At 36.7% G+C, this 16,929-nt stretch overlaps 1 protein-coding gene across 2 annotated transcripts in view; it reads left to right on the top strand.

The window, feature by feature from the left end:
- Positions 1-16,929, top strand: part of DLGAP2 (DLG associated protein 2) — a 219,917-nt gene that overhangs the window by 137,640 nt on the left and 65,348 nt on the right. For both annotated transcript variants that reach the window (XM_070732902.1, XM_070732901.1), the window contains 2 exons: positions 8,312-8,459; positions 13,126-13,345. In XM_070732902.1, the coding sequence (XP_070589003.1) occupies positions 8,312-8,459; positions 13,126-13,345 (368 nt within the window). The remainder of the gene's footprint in view (positions 1-8,311; positions 8,460-13,125; positions 13,346-16,929) is intronic.

Genomic DNA, 16,929 nt, shown 5'->3' with positions numbered 1-16,929 from the left:
TATTCTAAACTATAAATTTTTTTTTTTTAAAGTAAGTCAATTGAGAATTAATTTTGTCTCTTTGAAATGAACCCTGGAATCTAAACAGAAACACACCTTTTATCCTGCGGTGGGTTGATCCCGATTTGGCATGGTTCTAAGAACCGTAGAGCCGATGGCGGAGGATCCACACCCCACGATCCACGCATGCACAGATGTGTTGTGTGCACCTGCAAATGCACACACGAACCATAGTAAAGGATTTTAGAACCCACTATTGCTTCAGATAGCTCTGAATGCCTAAATAAATCATCCTTCATCTTCCAATTGTGCAGTTGTTTTCTAGAGAGTCATCTATTGATTCTGATCATATTAACATAACTTATTCACTTAAAGCTGAACCTGGTACATCTGGGAATGTAAATAACCTGAGAATGCATCCTATTACAAACATAAGAAAGTATAAAAATGAAAGATTTGTTAAGTTTGATATCTTATTGCAACAATACCAAGAAACTTCATGATGAAGAAGTTGTTGTTATTGTTGTTGATGATGGTGGTGATGATGACATAGATATAAAGTTTATATCTTACCTTTCTCTAGCAGTTCAAGGTATCTTAATTGGGATTATTCCTTCATTTTATACTCATGACTAGTGTTGGGCAAATCCAACGAAGTTCGGATTCGGCGAGTTCAGCCAAACTTTGCTGTGAAGTTCGGGTTAGTTCGCCGAACCCGAACAGCAGCAGCACCACTGCGGTGTCCTTTTCCATAAAAATAAACAAGGAGGTGGGGAATTCCCCACCTCCTTTTGCTTCCTTTTATTTTTATGGAAAAGGATGCCGCAGCAACGCTGCAAGCAAAAGGAGATGGGGAATCCCAAAATGGAATTCCGGGGGCAGGTCTTTGATTTCATGGAAACTCCTTCCTCCCTGTTTCGGCCGGCCAGGAAGGAGTTTCTGTGATTTCAAAGCCCCACCCCCGGAATCCCACGATGGGATTCCCCACTCTCCTCCCGGGCGGCGGCACTTCACGGTGTTTGAGCGAATGCCGAACGCCAAACCTGAACTTTTTTAAAAGGTCTGGTTCGGGCTGGGCATGCTGAACACTGCAAAGTTCAGCACGAACCTGAACTTTGCAAGTTCGGTTTGCCCAACACTACTCATGACAACCACCCTGTCAGAAATGATGACCTGGGAGTGACTCACCTAAAGTCTTTAGTGAGTTTCCATGGCAGAAGGTTAACTCGGAGTCCTTGGAGGGGGTGGAATAGAAATCCAATCAATCAATCAATAAATAAAATAAAATAAACTGTAATCAGAATATAGCATATTCCTATCTTAATCAGTATACTGCAATAACTCTCATGTGCCTATGCAGGTGGTATTGAGAGACATAATGCTTTTAATATAGAGCCATCAAATCTATTAAGGATTAGCAGTCTAATCCCATTTGATAACATCATAGTTGGTGGTCATAGGGCAGGGTTTTTTTTTAACTTAACTATGTGTTAATTAAATAAAAGTTCCTTTTTTATATCTCTTCCATCACTCAATTTCATTGATGAGTCTAGTTATCAGAGGAGGGGAAAAAATAATTCAAATTCTGTTTTATCCATATAAGGGATAATTTTATACATCTCTTGTCATATTCACCCCACTGAATTGTATTTTACTTATTTATATATTTATTTATTGATCTTACTTATATGCTGCCCAACTCCCAAGGGACTCTGGGTGGCTTCCAACAAGTAAAAGACATTTTTTTATTTAAAAAAAAAGCAACATAAAAACATTTATTAAAACCCCTAATAAACATACATACTGTCACAATCATGCATAGCAGGATCTAGGCAGGATCTCATTCAATCGACGGTCTCAGGCCTGCTGGAGAGCCAGGTCTTTACACTTTGTGGAAGGCCAGCTCATTCCATTTTCTGAATGGAAAGGCACAAGATGTACAAGGCATTACAATTTTGGTAGTTTTATTTTCCGTTTCTTTCCAAAAATTCACATCAAGATACTGGGCTTCCTCACATTGATAGAGATGGACTGGTATTCTCATTAAGCTTTCTACAACAACTCTACAGTTCTATTTTAGTCGGTCCATCATCATCCCGGATCCCATCAACCTGTAGGTGAAGGTAGAAAATTTTGTCCCCATTCTGGCTCATCTTGTTAATATCTGTTCTCTCTGTTTGAAAATGTCCATTTGGAATTCATTATTGTTCTTTTTTTTAAATTTTATTCTAACCACCCTGAATAATTTAGCATCACCAACTTGGTCATCTCAGTGCTTACTTCTGACTCCAATTCATTTATGAAAAATATCAACAGCACTAACCCCAATATTGATCTTTGCATCTCTGATTGAGAGAAACATTCATTTACTCCTACTCTCTGCTTTTTGTTCTTTAACCAGTTACCGATCCATAAGAGAGCTTCTTATCACATGACTGCTAACTTTGCTCAGGAGTCTTTGGTGAGGGGTTTTGTCAAAGCCTATTGAAAGTTCAAGTAAGCTATATCTTCTGGATCACCCCTATCTACATGCTTGTTGACACTGACAAAGAACTCTTAAAGGTTAGTGAGAATAGGATTTATCTTTGCAAAAGCTCTTCTTTAGCAAGACTTGTTCTAAATGCTTATATTTCTTTTGTGCAGGTGTGCTTCCTTTTTATTGTCATCCTTTGCTGAGTAAACTTTCTTTCCCGTTATAACTCATTAACTGTGCTGGTAGCCATTTCAATTTGGTAGTACCTTTCCAAACTGCGGCACGTACTCCAACAGAGCGCTTATTATTATATATGTGAGAAAACTCAAGGATTATAGAAAGCAATTTTAAACTAAACTCAAATTGTATTTAACATTTAACTTCCTTTTCTAAATTTTTTTCATTTATTTTCCTCTCTGAAAACAAATGTTAGTAATTTTCTACTTCACAGTGTTCTATTTATGCATAAGTGGCTTCTTTAAAGTATTGCCAATAGATGCAACATACTATACATGCCAGACCCTCTGAAAGCACATTTCTTGTATTTCATCTAAAGTGGTGCACATCCCTATTTTTAACCTTTAGCTTTTTGGTATGTTTTTCCCCTGAAAGATGCTCCTTAGGATTCCCCAGAATTCAGTTTAGCAGTGGCACATTCATTCATTCATTCATTCATTCATTCATTCATTCATTCATTCATTCGGTTTCAAGGCTATCCAACTCCAAAAGACAATGAACAGCTTATAATTTAAAAAGAATATTGTACATAATATAAATCATCACCCAAACCTAGTCAGACAAATAATCAAAAATCACCAATGTCTTCACAACTACTTTAACCCCAGGCCTGGCAACAGAGGCAATTTTCACAGACCTACAAAACATTTTATTATTTATAAGATTTGTATGCTGCCCCTCTCCGAAGACTCGGAGATGAGATGAGAACCATATGTATCTCTAAAGGGGTTGCTATTCCAGAGGGTAGCAGCAGTAACAGAAAAGGTATACGTACTTCCTCTGTCCCAGAGCATGATAATATTTAATTTTAAAAAATAACAACCCTAGAATGTAGCCATTTTGTCCACTTGTGTTGTAGTATGAAACGTCCATTCCTATCTGCACCTCTGCTTTTGGCTCCTGCTATAGCTCCCAGGTGACCTTCAAGGATAGCCCCATGTGGATCATATTGCAATAGTCCAGTCATGAGGTGACTAGGGTATAAGTGACCATCTGAAGAACCTCCCAGTTGCAGAAAAGGCACAACTGCATGTGAGGTGGCCTTGTGCAAAATCCTTCCTAGCCAAGCTGCAATTTACTCTTCAAGAAGTACAGTAATTACAAATTCAGGAGGACCCCTAAATTATATGCTAGTCTAAAATAGAGAAGTACAAGCCCTTCCAACCTCAGGTTTGAACCTGATTCCGTTTTTCTTCATCCTAACCCAAATAGTCTTTGGATATCACATGTACACAGTCTGGTTTTATACAATTCAGTATTGATTCCAAATTGAGTGATCTCACATAGTAGTTGTAGTTGTTAAACAAGAGGAGTGAGAGAGTCTAGTCCTGAGATACCCTCCCTCCAATGGGGGACTGTAGATTTTACCTTTTCTCCATCCTTAGTGACACTGATCAGAACCAATTGGGAGAAAAGGGCCAAAGACTGTAGCACAATGCTCACAACTCCTGAGCTCTGCATCAAGTCCACAAGGATACCATAGGTGATGGTACTGGAAAATATTGAGATCAATGAACACAATGTTGGATGCACCATCTCCATCCTAGCTCCATCAAAGGTAATTAACAAGCATGACCAATGCTATTTTGATATTGTATCCTGCCTCAAGATCTGTTTGGAATGGATCCAGATAATCCATCTTCTCCAAAACCCTCGGGCAGCTGCTAACTACTTTCCCTTTGACTACAAAGGGAAATCCAGGATGAAAGGGTCTAGCGATGGCCTCTTGAAAAGGGATCATACCATTGCCTCTTTCAAGGCCAGAGGAACTCTTTTCAAGAAGCTCAGTACCAACCCAATCACAGGTCACTTCTTGGGCTGCCTTGACCACCCAGAAAAGCATGGATAGAAAAAATAGCCAGAGTCACATGTAGCCAAGCATCTCGTGTGTACTCAGACTCCAAGATTGTTTTTTTTGTCAGGAAGCATAACTATTCCATACCACTACTCTACAGATGCTCCTCCTATCTGTCTGTCTCTCCTATCTACAAAGGCAATGAAGGCTGATAAATAATGTTTGCTAAGCCTCACTTGTCCCAAATATCTCCCAGGGCTTAATAGATATAAATCCCTTCTTCTCATACTACCATTTGCTTCATTATCTTGAGATGTCTCATTTCTTCATTCTAGTGTGCAGAACAATTAGCATTTCAAAGAAAGCTGCATTTTAGCATTTAGACATTTATGAAAGCTTAAATTTGGTTCCTAGGAGTTAATAACAACATGCTTAAATCATTGTTAGGATGTGCATAATAATCGTATGTTCCAATTTAGTATCATTGGATTTTGATGACTAAGAAATGACCAAATAAATGACTAAGTTTTTGATTACCCTTATACAGTATTCCTGGAGTCATATTGATTCACCTCTTATAAAAATGAACTCTTTGCTTCAAATATTATTATAACTCACAGAATAAGAACAATAGAAGGGAAATTGGAGGTCTTCAAGTCCCTGCTCAAGCAGGAGACCCTATATCATTTAGACAAATTGTTGTCCAGTTCCTTGTTAAAAGCCTTCAGTATTTGGAGCACCCACAGCTTCTAAAGGCAAGCCGTTCCACTAATTCATTGTTCTTACTGTCCGAAACGTTCTTCTTAACCCTATATTGCTTCTCTCTTCATTCAGTTTCCATCGATTGCTTCTTGTCATGCCTTCTATTGCTCTGGAAAATAAGTTGACCCATTTCCAGTATTCGAACACTGCTATCATGTCATCCTTTAGACCAGTGGTTCTTAACCTGGCAGTCGGGATCCCTTTGGGGGTCAAATGACCATTTCACAGGGGTCGCCTAAGACCATGGAACAGACAAATTTTCCATTGTGTTAGGAACTAAAGCTTCTATTCTGATGCCTTCGAATATATTTTTACAATCTGACCAATCAGGCATTTACAATAGGAGTGTCCCTCTGACCTTCCTGCCAACAGCTTAAAGCTCTGTTGGGAGAATTAGTGTCATACTTATGGTTGAGGTCACCACAACATGAGGAACTGTATTAAGGGGTTGCGGCATTAAAAATGTTGAGAACCACTACTTGGGCACAAGGGGGTGAGTGTTTATCCCTTTGAAATAGGTGACTTCTAAAGGACCATTTCTATGTTCTTTGCTGATCGTCCTCTTTACAGCCTTCATTCGCCTTATGGAAACATGACATTGATTTTTCTTTAGGTAACAGTCACTTAAGATTCTGGCAAGAGTTTTTCTTATAAAACCCAAGCTCTATATTTATTGTTTTTACCACTTTATGCTAAGTGACTCCCTGGTAGCTTCCTTTCCCAATAAAGCATCTTTCCTATTTACTTTTTCATAGAGTTCTAAGCATATTGCAGCAGAAGAACCTGTCCACTAACTCCTGTATCTTATCTTGAGTAGATGTATATCAGATTGCACTTTATTTATATTGTGAATTTAAGCAGGTTGCCCGAAGAAGACTTATTTACTATGCAAGATTTTGCCAAGCTACCAAATGAATGGATATAATGAGAGTACAATCTAAACTAACATTAATAATGTTAAACTGTGCCTGAGGATAAACTGAGACAATTTAATTTTATTTGAATAATTCATAGAAAAGTTTAACTGCAGCATCATGTATTAGTGGTAGCTACAACAGGCATTAAGTGTACATTGTAAAAATAAATAATTTTATCAAGGCATGTTGCCTTGGTATTGCAGCTCTGTTTACATGACTACCATGTGGTATGTTTCAATGCCGGATTAGGTAATTTGTTTCTCTGACATATTTAAGAGTGCTATTTTTTTAAACCAAATTCCACTATAGAATTCAGCAGTGTGCCATTACTTTCTCTTTCTTTCTTATTCCTATTATATGCCATAGAGACTGTATGATTTTAATAGGGTTCAACTCTTCACTAGATCCAGGCAAATTTATTTCAGTCCTGAAAACTGTTTTAAGTATAATATATTGAATATCAGAGACGTTTTCCACAAATATTTACACACACATCATACGGTTTAGTAATGAATTAAACATGGAAATGCTAGGATTAAAAAAAAGGGTTGAAAGTTATAGCTGTCATTTGGTTATATGTATTACTTGAGGGTCCCCCCCCCTTTTCTCAGTGTTCTTTAAATTTCTCTAGGTGTCTGAAGGCATTTTTAATTTAACATGTTAATATATGCCATTCAAAGGAAAAGGTCTTTTACACTGACTGCTGACATTAAAAAAATGCAATAAGACAGTACTGCAAAAGTTTAACAGTTTTAGGTTAGATGGATGTCAGTAGGAAAGGCAAAAGTATTTTGACACTTAATTCTTCCATTTACAAGAATACCCTGTAAAAGATTATTAAAACCTAGGAGGGGTCTTTTACTCTTTTGTTCTCCAATTAGTTTTTGCTAAGTTTGCTATTTTGTCTGGCAAGTTTCTGTGTGAACTGGACCCTGTACATTTTTTATAAAATTAAGAATACAAGACAATTTCCTAATAAATAAACTTAGATGATTATTTCCTAGAATTATTTAGTATCGAGGTTTGGTTAGGAGTAATAATATATAATGTCATGTACTAGGGATTGTATTTGCTGATCAGCTTACTCACTTACATGCTGCTTCAGATACAAATGTTCTCAGTATATTGTCTTTCTATTATGCAAGAACTGTGCTAATTAAACCCAGAGTTACATGCTAGCTGTTAAGGGTGGCACAAGTTAAATCTTAACTTTTCAAGCACAGCAAATCTATATTTGATTTACGTGCTGTTTAAATTGGTTTACAGGAAGCCATCCTTTGGGATTGCATGTAAGCATCAGCCCTGGGCCTGAGACATCTTTCTTAATGAAATGGGCAGAGTAACCATCCCAGGGGTTCTGCTGCAAATGAATGAGAGGACTGAGCATGAATTAAACAGTGTTTTCAATTTAGCGGAGACTCCACTGAACACAAAATGATCAACACTTTTGAAATGGAATATAATACAAAACTGAGAGACAAGCATCTCAAACTCTAAGCATAAAGAAAGAAAGAACTAACTGGCAGATCATATTTTGGAGGCAGCTGTTCATGTTATCTGGCTTGCAGAATGAATTCGAATTACCAGCAAGGGGCCATACAGTACCATTATCAGCTATTGCTGTTGTAGGTTATTATTGCAGAATTGTTAAATTATTTAACATAAGCTGAATGTTATACACTTAAAAGAACACATAGGGGAAATGATATTTGGGGCTGTTAAGCTTTGGGGAAGATTTGTTCTAAGCCTAAATTATGTGTATTCCCTGAAGGGAGGGTGTCAGCAAGTTTCAGAAGAGTTTCACTGATCTGTTTCAGAATTCTCAAGTACTTATTATGCTATTAGAGTTTATATTAGAATTTAGGTAGGGTTGATCCTGTTTTGACCAAATGGTTAGTATTGACAGGGCCAGAACTTTACCTAGCAACAGAAGAGGCCAAATCCGTTGTATGTTCTTTTTCCATTGGGACATTACCATTGTCAATGCCATGCCTGCAAATACCCATTATACAGAAATCATTTATTTTCTTATATTAAGATACGTTTTATATAGAACACTTTTCAGCTCTTTCAGGAATGTTTTTGTCATAGTTTTTTTCCAACTTTGTTTCTATCTTTCTTTAATAGTCAGAGCTATCTGCAAGCTACAAGTGAAGTGCCTGGTGGCCATACCCTGGATCCTTCGGCAAACTACAATTCCCCTAAGTTTCGATCAAGGAATCAGAGCTATATGAGAGCAGTAAGCACACTCAGTCAGGCCAGCTGCGTTAGCCAGGTTGGATTGTTTTTCCTGTTATGCATTTTACAATAATATTAATAATTATAGGGTTTTAAAGAACAAATGCAAGAGTTTGACCACATATCCCAGGCTTATAGTCAATAATTTCTTCTGGTTTTTTTCCTAAGCTGAAATCTTTGTTGATGTGCAATTTAATAAGATTTTGTAACAGAAACCACGAGAGCCTCAGGTTGCTTACACACTGTAAGTTTGTAAATAGTAGTTTTCAATGACTTTACACGTACACCTAACATGAACAATTCATAAGTGAAAAAAATAATTTGTAAATATCAATTATCTGCTCCCTTACTGTGTATTTTGTGCCAAATACTTTCTTTCTTTGATACCATATATGCAAAACAGGCCAGCTGAGTTAATACACCCTTAAGTCAGTGTTTGCATTGCACTACCAGTAATTTCCAATATGTTATAAGTACAAATAATTAGATTGCACTCATTGATACCTGCACTTATATCTACAAAGTCACAAATAAAGAAACATATCTTTTGTTGTTAACTACTTTAAGAAAAAGATGAATTGGAAACTTAAAGGGAATGATCAGCCTGTGAGCCATATGTATTTTCCAAGCTACTACATTGTTGAAAATTTATGGTACTCCAATTTTGGAAAATAATCCATATAGTTTCAGTGATATTTTTTTTTCACATTTTAAAGGAAACCACGAATTAAAGTGGATTCATCGTACCACTTTAGGCATAAACCACATCCATTGACTTTATTCCTAGATCCATAAGACATTAGAAAGATCTTTCTCATCCAAGGGCACCACCAATATTTCTCCCAAAGCCATATTTCTCCAGTCCTTATTTGACTTTCAAGAGAATTATGTTCTATAGGACAGGTCTCTGCAATCCAAAGCCACCTAATGTTAAATTTTGGTGCATCTGGTTTTGGTTTCCCTTACAAATTTAGGTATAAAAAGTAAACCGGAGTAAGAATTCTCTTTTTTTATAGGGGGTTTGATAGACTAGTGGTTAACACACTGGGCTGTTGACCGGAAGGTTGCCGATTTTAAATCCAAGTACCATATGACTGAGCAAGCTCCATTTTTTCCCCTAGCTCTTGCACACTTAGCAGTTTTAAAGCATGCAAATGCAAGTAAATAAATAGTACCACTTCAGTGGGTAAATAACAGCAATCTGTGTCAGTGGTGGGTTGCTACCAGATTGGTTCTCATAAGGCGGTGCCAAAAATTTCACCCTGTTCATCGAACCAGTAGTGATGACCAGCTTGCGATGACCCCAAACCAGTTTCCCGGTTGCCACTGCTTGAAAGCAGCTGGCAACGAACCTTCTGCACATATGCAAAAGCTTCTGATGCAACATGCACACATCCGAGCCAGTAGGGAAGGTAACAGAAATCCACCCTTGGTCTGTATGCCTCAACTTATAGTCATGTACAGTCAGGCATAACTGGATAGGAGAAATCTTTATCATTTACCTTTTTAAAATATATTTTTTATATTTGTTCAATCACTTTCTATGTAACATTGCTATGTAGCTGTTATAGTTGTTATAGGTCCAGTTGGGATTGCTCACTGTTACAATAACAGGCTTAATACTGTAGTTGAAATAGCTATAGTCAGGGAAATCTGAGCAGCATGGGGAGAAGGATTCTTACTAACCTTATGCCGCACTTGTACAAGAGTCCCGGTGGCTACTGATGGTATAGAGACTATAGTTTTCAGTAGTACACATATAGAGAGAGCTGGTTTGCAGAGTCATGGCAATCCAGCATCACGTCTTCCTCCTTTCTTTTGCAAGGCTAAAAAGAAAATGTAGCCAACACCATTCTAGAATCTTATGCTGCATAGAGGGACTATTGCCTACCGCCCTTTGAGACATCATGAATAGCTGGGGGTTTGGGTTTTAGTTTTTACTTATTTTCTCTGGGTTTTCTTTTGCTGTTATTTTGGTGCTTTGATTGTACTTTGTAAGACAGAGTCATAAGAAATTGAAGCAGAAATAAATAAACAGGTGCCCATGAGTTATATGATCTCATAAAAATTTTGTAATATTAAATATCAAAGGAAAAGAAAGAACAGTCTGATAATAATTCATTTTCTGTCATATTCCAATTATAGCCTACTGGCTATAATCTACATTCCCCACTTGGTCATAGTTCTGTTTTAAAAACAAGGCTAGTGTCAGATCTACAAGTTAGACCAGATTGGGAAGCCAAGACCCTATAGATCAGGACTACTTGTAACAATTATAGTAATAGAATCTTGCAAGTCTGAATGAAGTTCCTCCTCTCTCACTTCATGAGAACTAGACACGAGCTTGTCTGAAAGGTTTTCTCAAGGTATTTTCTTGGCCCCTACTCAAGCCCTACTTATCTGACTATTGTCTTGGTAGTGACTCTTCCACATATCCTTCAAGGCCGTTCCCTATACCTCTGGTATGATAAGAGAAATGCTATGTCCACATGGCATTTGGAGTTTCCTTGGTATATTTTCTACCATTTCTGCATGAGACCAAAGGACAATACAAGTTGAGGGTAGTGCAGGTTTGATAGAAACTGTTCTTCTTCAGATATTTTCCATCTTATGCATTCTTTGTATCTCTGTAATAAAACATCCATCTGTACTGCAGAAAAGGATACTATGCCATTTTTGCTCTTCCCTTCAACAGGAAACAAAGATCCTTTCTGCTAGCAGATTGGGTTTGTCAGTAAGGAAATAAGACATTCCTCTTCATCATACTTATAATTGTGCAAGACCATCTTTCTTTCTTAATAAATCTTTCTTTGTTTATATCAAATAATTCAAAATAAGAATGTTTGTCTTTCCAGAGTGCCTTTAATACGATTATTTATTTATTTATTTATTTATTTATTTATTCATTCATTCATTCATTCATTTATTTATTTATTTATTTATAAATGTTTATGCCGCCTGACTTCCTATGGGAAAATTGAAATAATAATTGCAAGCACTGAAAATAATTGTTTTCAGACCAAATTCTTTCTGGACTATGTATATTCCGTGTGGATGGACACACCTCACTGAAATAATTTAATTAACAAAACGAGACATGTTTACTCAACTTGTCTCCCTCTTTTTTTAATATTGGCATAGTTCTAGCAATATTACTGGGGTGAGGAGCAAAGTGTTAGCAGCTAGAACTGCTGATGGGCATAGCTGCCAATTGGCTTATGGTCAAGAAAAGAAGTGGGAGATTCAAATCTCTTCAGATGTTGCTGAATTCTACATCCAGCAGCCCTGTTTGATGGAAACGTTCAAAGTATCTAGAGTATAAGTGCCCTGCCCTGTCTAAGATTTCCCTGAAACAGGCATTTCTTGAAATATTTAAAAAATAATAATATAAGAAAAGCAGTATGCCTTGCTTCTCCTCATATTTCTTCCTCCCTGACTTTACTGACACTGTTAAATTCAGTACCAAGAGAGAACCTATGTGGCATGGGAGCAATCTCTGTTGTACTAATTCTTACGTCCTTTTGCATTTTGCATATGATGTTGTAACAACGTACTGCTCTCCTGATAGTAGGATGCAATTCAATCAAAACTCTTAAAAGGGGGTTATTTTGAATTCATATCTAGAAAAGCCTGGCTGCATCAGATGGTGGTCAGCTTTGCTGAGGTCCAGCGTTGCTCCTTAGATGTATTTGAGTTCCATTCTCATTTACGCCTGTAAGGTACAGAATAAACAGTATTTCCTGGATTGACCATTGAACTATGACAGCTGGAGTACATACTTTTCAAGTCAAATATAACAGAAGACAGAAATTTCCATTTATGGCCTGGAGAAACTGTACTTAATCATGTTGTTCATTACCTCTTCTGCACCAGGGAATAAAATCTCACTTTGCAGTTTAAAATACAGAATGATCTCCTATTATATCTAATTTGAAAAAATGATTAGCCCAATCACATGAAGATCAAGTTGGTTACAGGTCAGAGTTAGCTAACTAATCATAGCTTGAACAAAGTAGTGAACTGTTTGGGGACTTAACCTATTCAGCATTTCTAGTTCATACAATGAACTAAAGGTAGGAAGGCAAACTAAATGAAGCAACTACACAGACCAGAATTCACTACTGTGCTGTCACAAGAATGGTAACTTGTTGCTGTAACATCTAAATATGAAAAGTTGAGGAATTATTTTGTCATTTTTCCTAAAACTGATTATTCATTTAACATGCGAGAAAGGGGTGTTTTAGTTATATTTCTGTTTTATTTTCAGGATGATAATAATAATGATGATTCCTTAAGAAAGGCAAAATAGTGGCAAAGGGAATACAGGTTAATAAAAATTAAGACAACAATTCGAATGCCTCAGCTTTAGGACTTTCTTCCTGTTTGTTTAATGTAATGTAATGTAATGAAATTAAAAACCAATGTCTGAAAATGTTCTTTCAGGCTAACACCGAAATTAAAAGATAGTCTGTTTAGCTCTCAGATTATAGCAAAGGGAAGCTAATTTCAATTAGGTTTATGTCTACTGCTGCATTATAAACAATATTGAGGAGGGAGTGGGAAGGGGTAAATGGGCTTATTGCATTAATTATATTGAAATAAAGTCTTTTTGAGCTCTGATAGTGTATTGTAGCATAATGCATTTCTGCAAAGCCAGTGGGGGGAAAAAACCCACACCAAATGCAATGTTGTTGTTTATCTAGATGAGTGAAGCAGAGGTCAATGGGCAATTTGAATCTGTTTGTGAATCAGTGTTTAGTGAAGTTGAAGCTCAGGCCATGGATGCCCTCGGCTTGCCAGGTTGCTTCCGAACCAGAAGTCACAGTTACCTACGCGCCATTCAAGCTGGTTACTCACAAGATGATGAATGTCTACCTTCAATGGCATCTTCTAACATCACCTCAACAATCAGGTCAACAACGGGTGAGTATTCTTCTTTATATATTTTATATAAGAGCTGTGGTGGCACAGTGGTTAGAATGCAGTATTGCAGGCTAATTCTGCTGATTGCCGACTGCCAGCATTTCAGCAGTTCGATTCTCACAGGCTCAAGGTTGACTCAGCCTTCTGTCCTCTCAAGGTGGGTAAAATGAGGACCCTGATATGCTGACTTTGTAAACCACTATGAAATGTTATATAAGTCTAAGTGCTATTGCTATACTTTATATCTAAAGTATAAAGGGGATGAATTAATTGAAAGCTGCATGTGCATTTCAACTCAGATGTGGATTTTGAATCATACGAAAACATTTATGATTTATTTCATCCTAATACAAATAAGGAGTTTGAGGGGCCAAGACAGATGAAAGGAAAGTACACCAAAGTCCATGAAGATCCTAACAACGATGGAGCTGCATCTTTTCCAGAGCATGGTTTCTGTAGTGCTTGGTTTTTCTCTATTGTGACAAGTTGTCCCTTGAGGACTGTTGGCCTTTATTTGGAGCTTATCAATTTTCCTTATCATAGGATTTCTGAAATCAGGCTCATGTGAAGTGGGCAAATCAATAAAGGGAAGTACAAGCTTCAGGGGCAGGCGTTAAGAGAGAGGAGAAAGTTATGCCGGTTCTTCTTTTAAAGTTGCTTCCCAGATTCTACCATCTTCCCCTTTCAAACTTCTCCTCGAAACTCAGCCTATTACAGCTCTTAGATTCAATGCTCTCAAAGGATAGAAAATCCTTTCCCCTTCCTTTTAGTCTTTTCCATAAATGAATACAAATAGTATTTCAGAAGTTTTTATTTCTATAATTTAAAGTTTCTTTCTCTTTCTGATGTTCCTGCATGATTCGCCTTTGTATCATATTTCTTAGTGACCTTCGGAAATTATAGTTCAATTGATATTACTATTATTTCTTAAAATTAATTAGCACCCCGATACCTCACAGGGCTTTATCAGTGGTGGGGAAAATTAGAGGACATGTAGACTACACACATTTATTTCAGAGTATTGGTTCTCTATGTTCTGATTGCTTCTAACCCTACAGCATGTTCTACCATAAGACATGTTTGTAGAGACAACATGGCAGATGCTCTTTCTTGGTATATTGGATATACCTTCCATAATCCCCAGCCACTGGACCATGCTGACTGCAATTATGGGAGTTAATTTTATTTATTTATTTATTTTTATTTATTTATTTTATTTGTAAAACATGTATAGGAAAGTAGTAGTTTGTATAAACATGACATAAGTAAAAAATACTGATAAAAGAATTGGACAGTAGGACAGGGATGGTAGGCACAGTGGTGTGCTTATGCACGCCCCTTACAGACTTTTTAGAAATGGGAAGGGGTCGACTGTAGGCAATCTAAGGTTAAAGGTTTTGGGATTTGGGGAAGAAACCACAGAGTCAGGTAGCGCATTCCAGGCATTGATCACTCTATTGCTGAAGTCGTATTTTCTGCAGTCTGGAGTGGTTTACATTTAGTTTGAATCTATTACGTGCTCGTGTATTGCTGCGGTTGAGTTGTATTCCAATATAGTTGCAAGGTTTAACAATGGAAAGTGTTTGTACTAGATTATATAGTTAATAAAGATTTTGAGCTCAAAATTATTGGGATATACTAGGAGGCAAAGCCAAATACTATATCAAAACTTTTTCTTCTTAAGGATGAAGTAGAAATGTGATACATAATGCATAATGCATAATTTATATTGGAATTCTAACTAGCTTCAGATATTGGAAACCTTTATATAATTCATATAAACTCTATTCCATTCTTTTAGTTCCATAGCCTCTTCTCCCCTCCCATGCCCCCCTCCCCTCTCCTCTCTTTTAGAAGAGAATTTTACAAAACATTGTTTTCAGATTCAGCCTGAAGTCCTTGCAGGAGGTTTAATGCAAGCCAGTGTAGATAACTTTGATACAACTTTCCACATTCTAGAGCATTCTAGGTCAATATTGATCAGTTTGCAAAACTATAATAGGATCAAATTAGAACCTTTACTTTTAGTTCAATAGATTTGATAATTGTTTGACATGTTCACCCTCTCTTCCCTAAATCCTGCTGTGCTGCCTCATGATGATGGGGAAGGAGGTGTTCTTGAGAGGGTTGAGCAATGAACATCAGGAAAGGATGCCAAGAGAATATCCCAGAAGGATCACTCAAGGTGTTCCTCCCAGCTGCTGAGCAAAAGCAAGCAGGTACCTATAGTGGGCAATAGTGACATAGGATGATTCCAGAGGCAGATGATCATTTTAGTAATCACAGCAATCAATTCATACTGGTTAGCCACTTCTGTATTTTTTACCAAGAAAAGTACATTAATAGAAAATAGGAAATGATTTACATTAGATTTGTATTAGATTTGTATACTTATTGTTTGCATTGTATGTTGTGAGCCGCCCCGGGTCCTCGGAGAAGCATACAAGTCTAATAAATAATAATAATAATAATAATAATAATAATAATAATAATAATAATAATAATAATGCTAGATGATGAGCCCCTGAGGTCAGATGATACTCAACATGCTACTGAGGAAGAGCTGGCGATCTTTCAGAGTACAGATGATGATTATATTGTAGCTAAATGAAAGCCCTTGGGGTTCTAGTTGGTGATCTTGCCGTACAAAAACAGAAAATGCAAAGTGAAATATGGAGTGTAAGAAGCATGAACATGGGAAAGGTTAACACAGTTAAGGATGAATGTCTGCAAATTGATATGTGAGGCATCAGCAAATTGAGATGGAGTAGGAATGGACACGTTTAGTAAGAGGATTACACTATTTATTACTCACATCATGAAAAATGAAAAAGGAATGGTGTTGTTTTTATAATTAGGAAAAATATATCAAGAAGAGTACTTACTACAATGCGAGTTATAATTTAATGCCCAAATAATATTGATTATATTTCATGGATACATCTTTAATATGATAGATCATTCAGGTTTATGTTCCAACAACTGATGCAGAAGAGGAGGTTGTTGATTTCTGGATCAAGTTAAATTTGAAATTGATAGAACATGGAAGCAAGATGAGCTGCTTTTGATTGGAGACTGGAATACCAAAATTGGAAACATGAGAGTGGAAAATGTAATTGGCTTGTATGAAATGAAGCAAGAAACCTACGTATCAATTTCTGCCACTCCAATGATTTCTTATTGGCTAACACTATTCAAGCAACCAAAATGATGCCTTTATATATGGGCATCACTAGATGGAGTATACAGAAATCAAATTTACTATATTATTGCTAAGATGAGGTGGAGAAGCTCAATTATAGCATTAAAGATATGGCCAGGTGCTGACTATGGAAGACATGAAAAATTGTTCATGTGAAAGTTCCTTCGTATGCTAAAAAAAAAAGATGAAAGCAGGTCAATTTCCACAATATGATCTTGAACATATAGCCACTATTTTCAAGGATAACATCTGGAAACACTTTGAAATCCTGCACTTTATGGATAGAGAATCAGAGGAATTATGGAATGAACTTTAAAAAGTTGCTAAAGTAAAAACAACTGCCAAAAATTAACAATAACAACAACAATGCAAATTGGGTATA

The sequence above is a fragment of the Erythrolamprus reginae genome, chromosome 1 (genome assembly GCF_031021105.1).
Source record: "Erythrolamprus reginae isolate rEryReg1 chromosome 1, rEryReg1.hap1, whole genome shotgun sequence".
NCBI classification, from domain to species: domain Eukaryota; kingdom Metazoa; phylum Chordata; class Lepidosauria; order Squamata; family Dipsadidae; genus Erythrolamprus; species Erythrolamprus reginae.
Note: the sequence above shows the minus strand (reverse complement) of the source record. Positions and strands in the feature narration are given on the sequence as shown.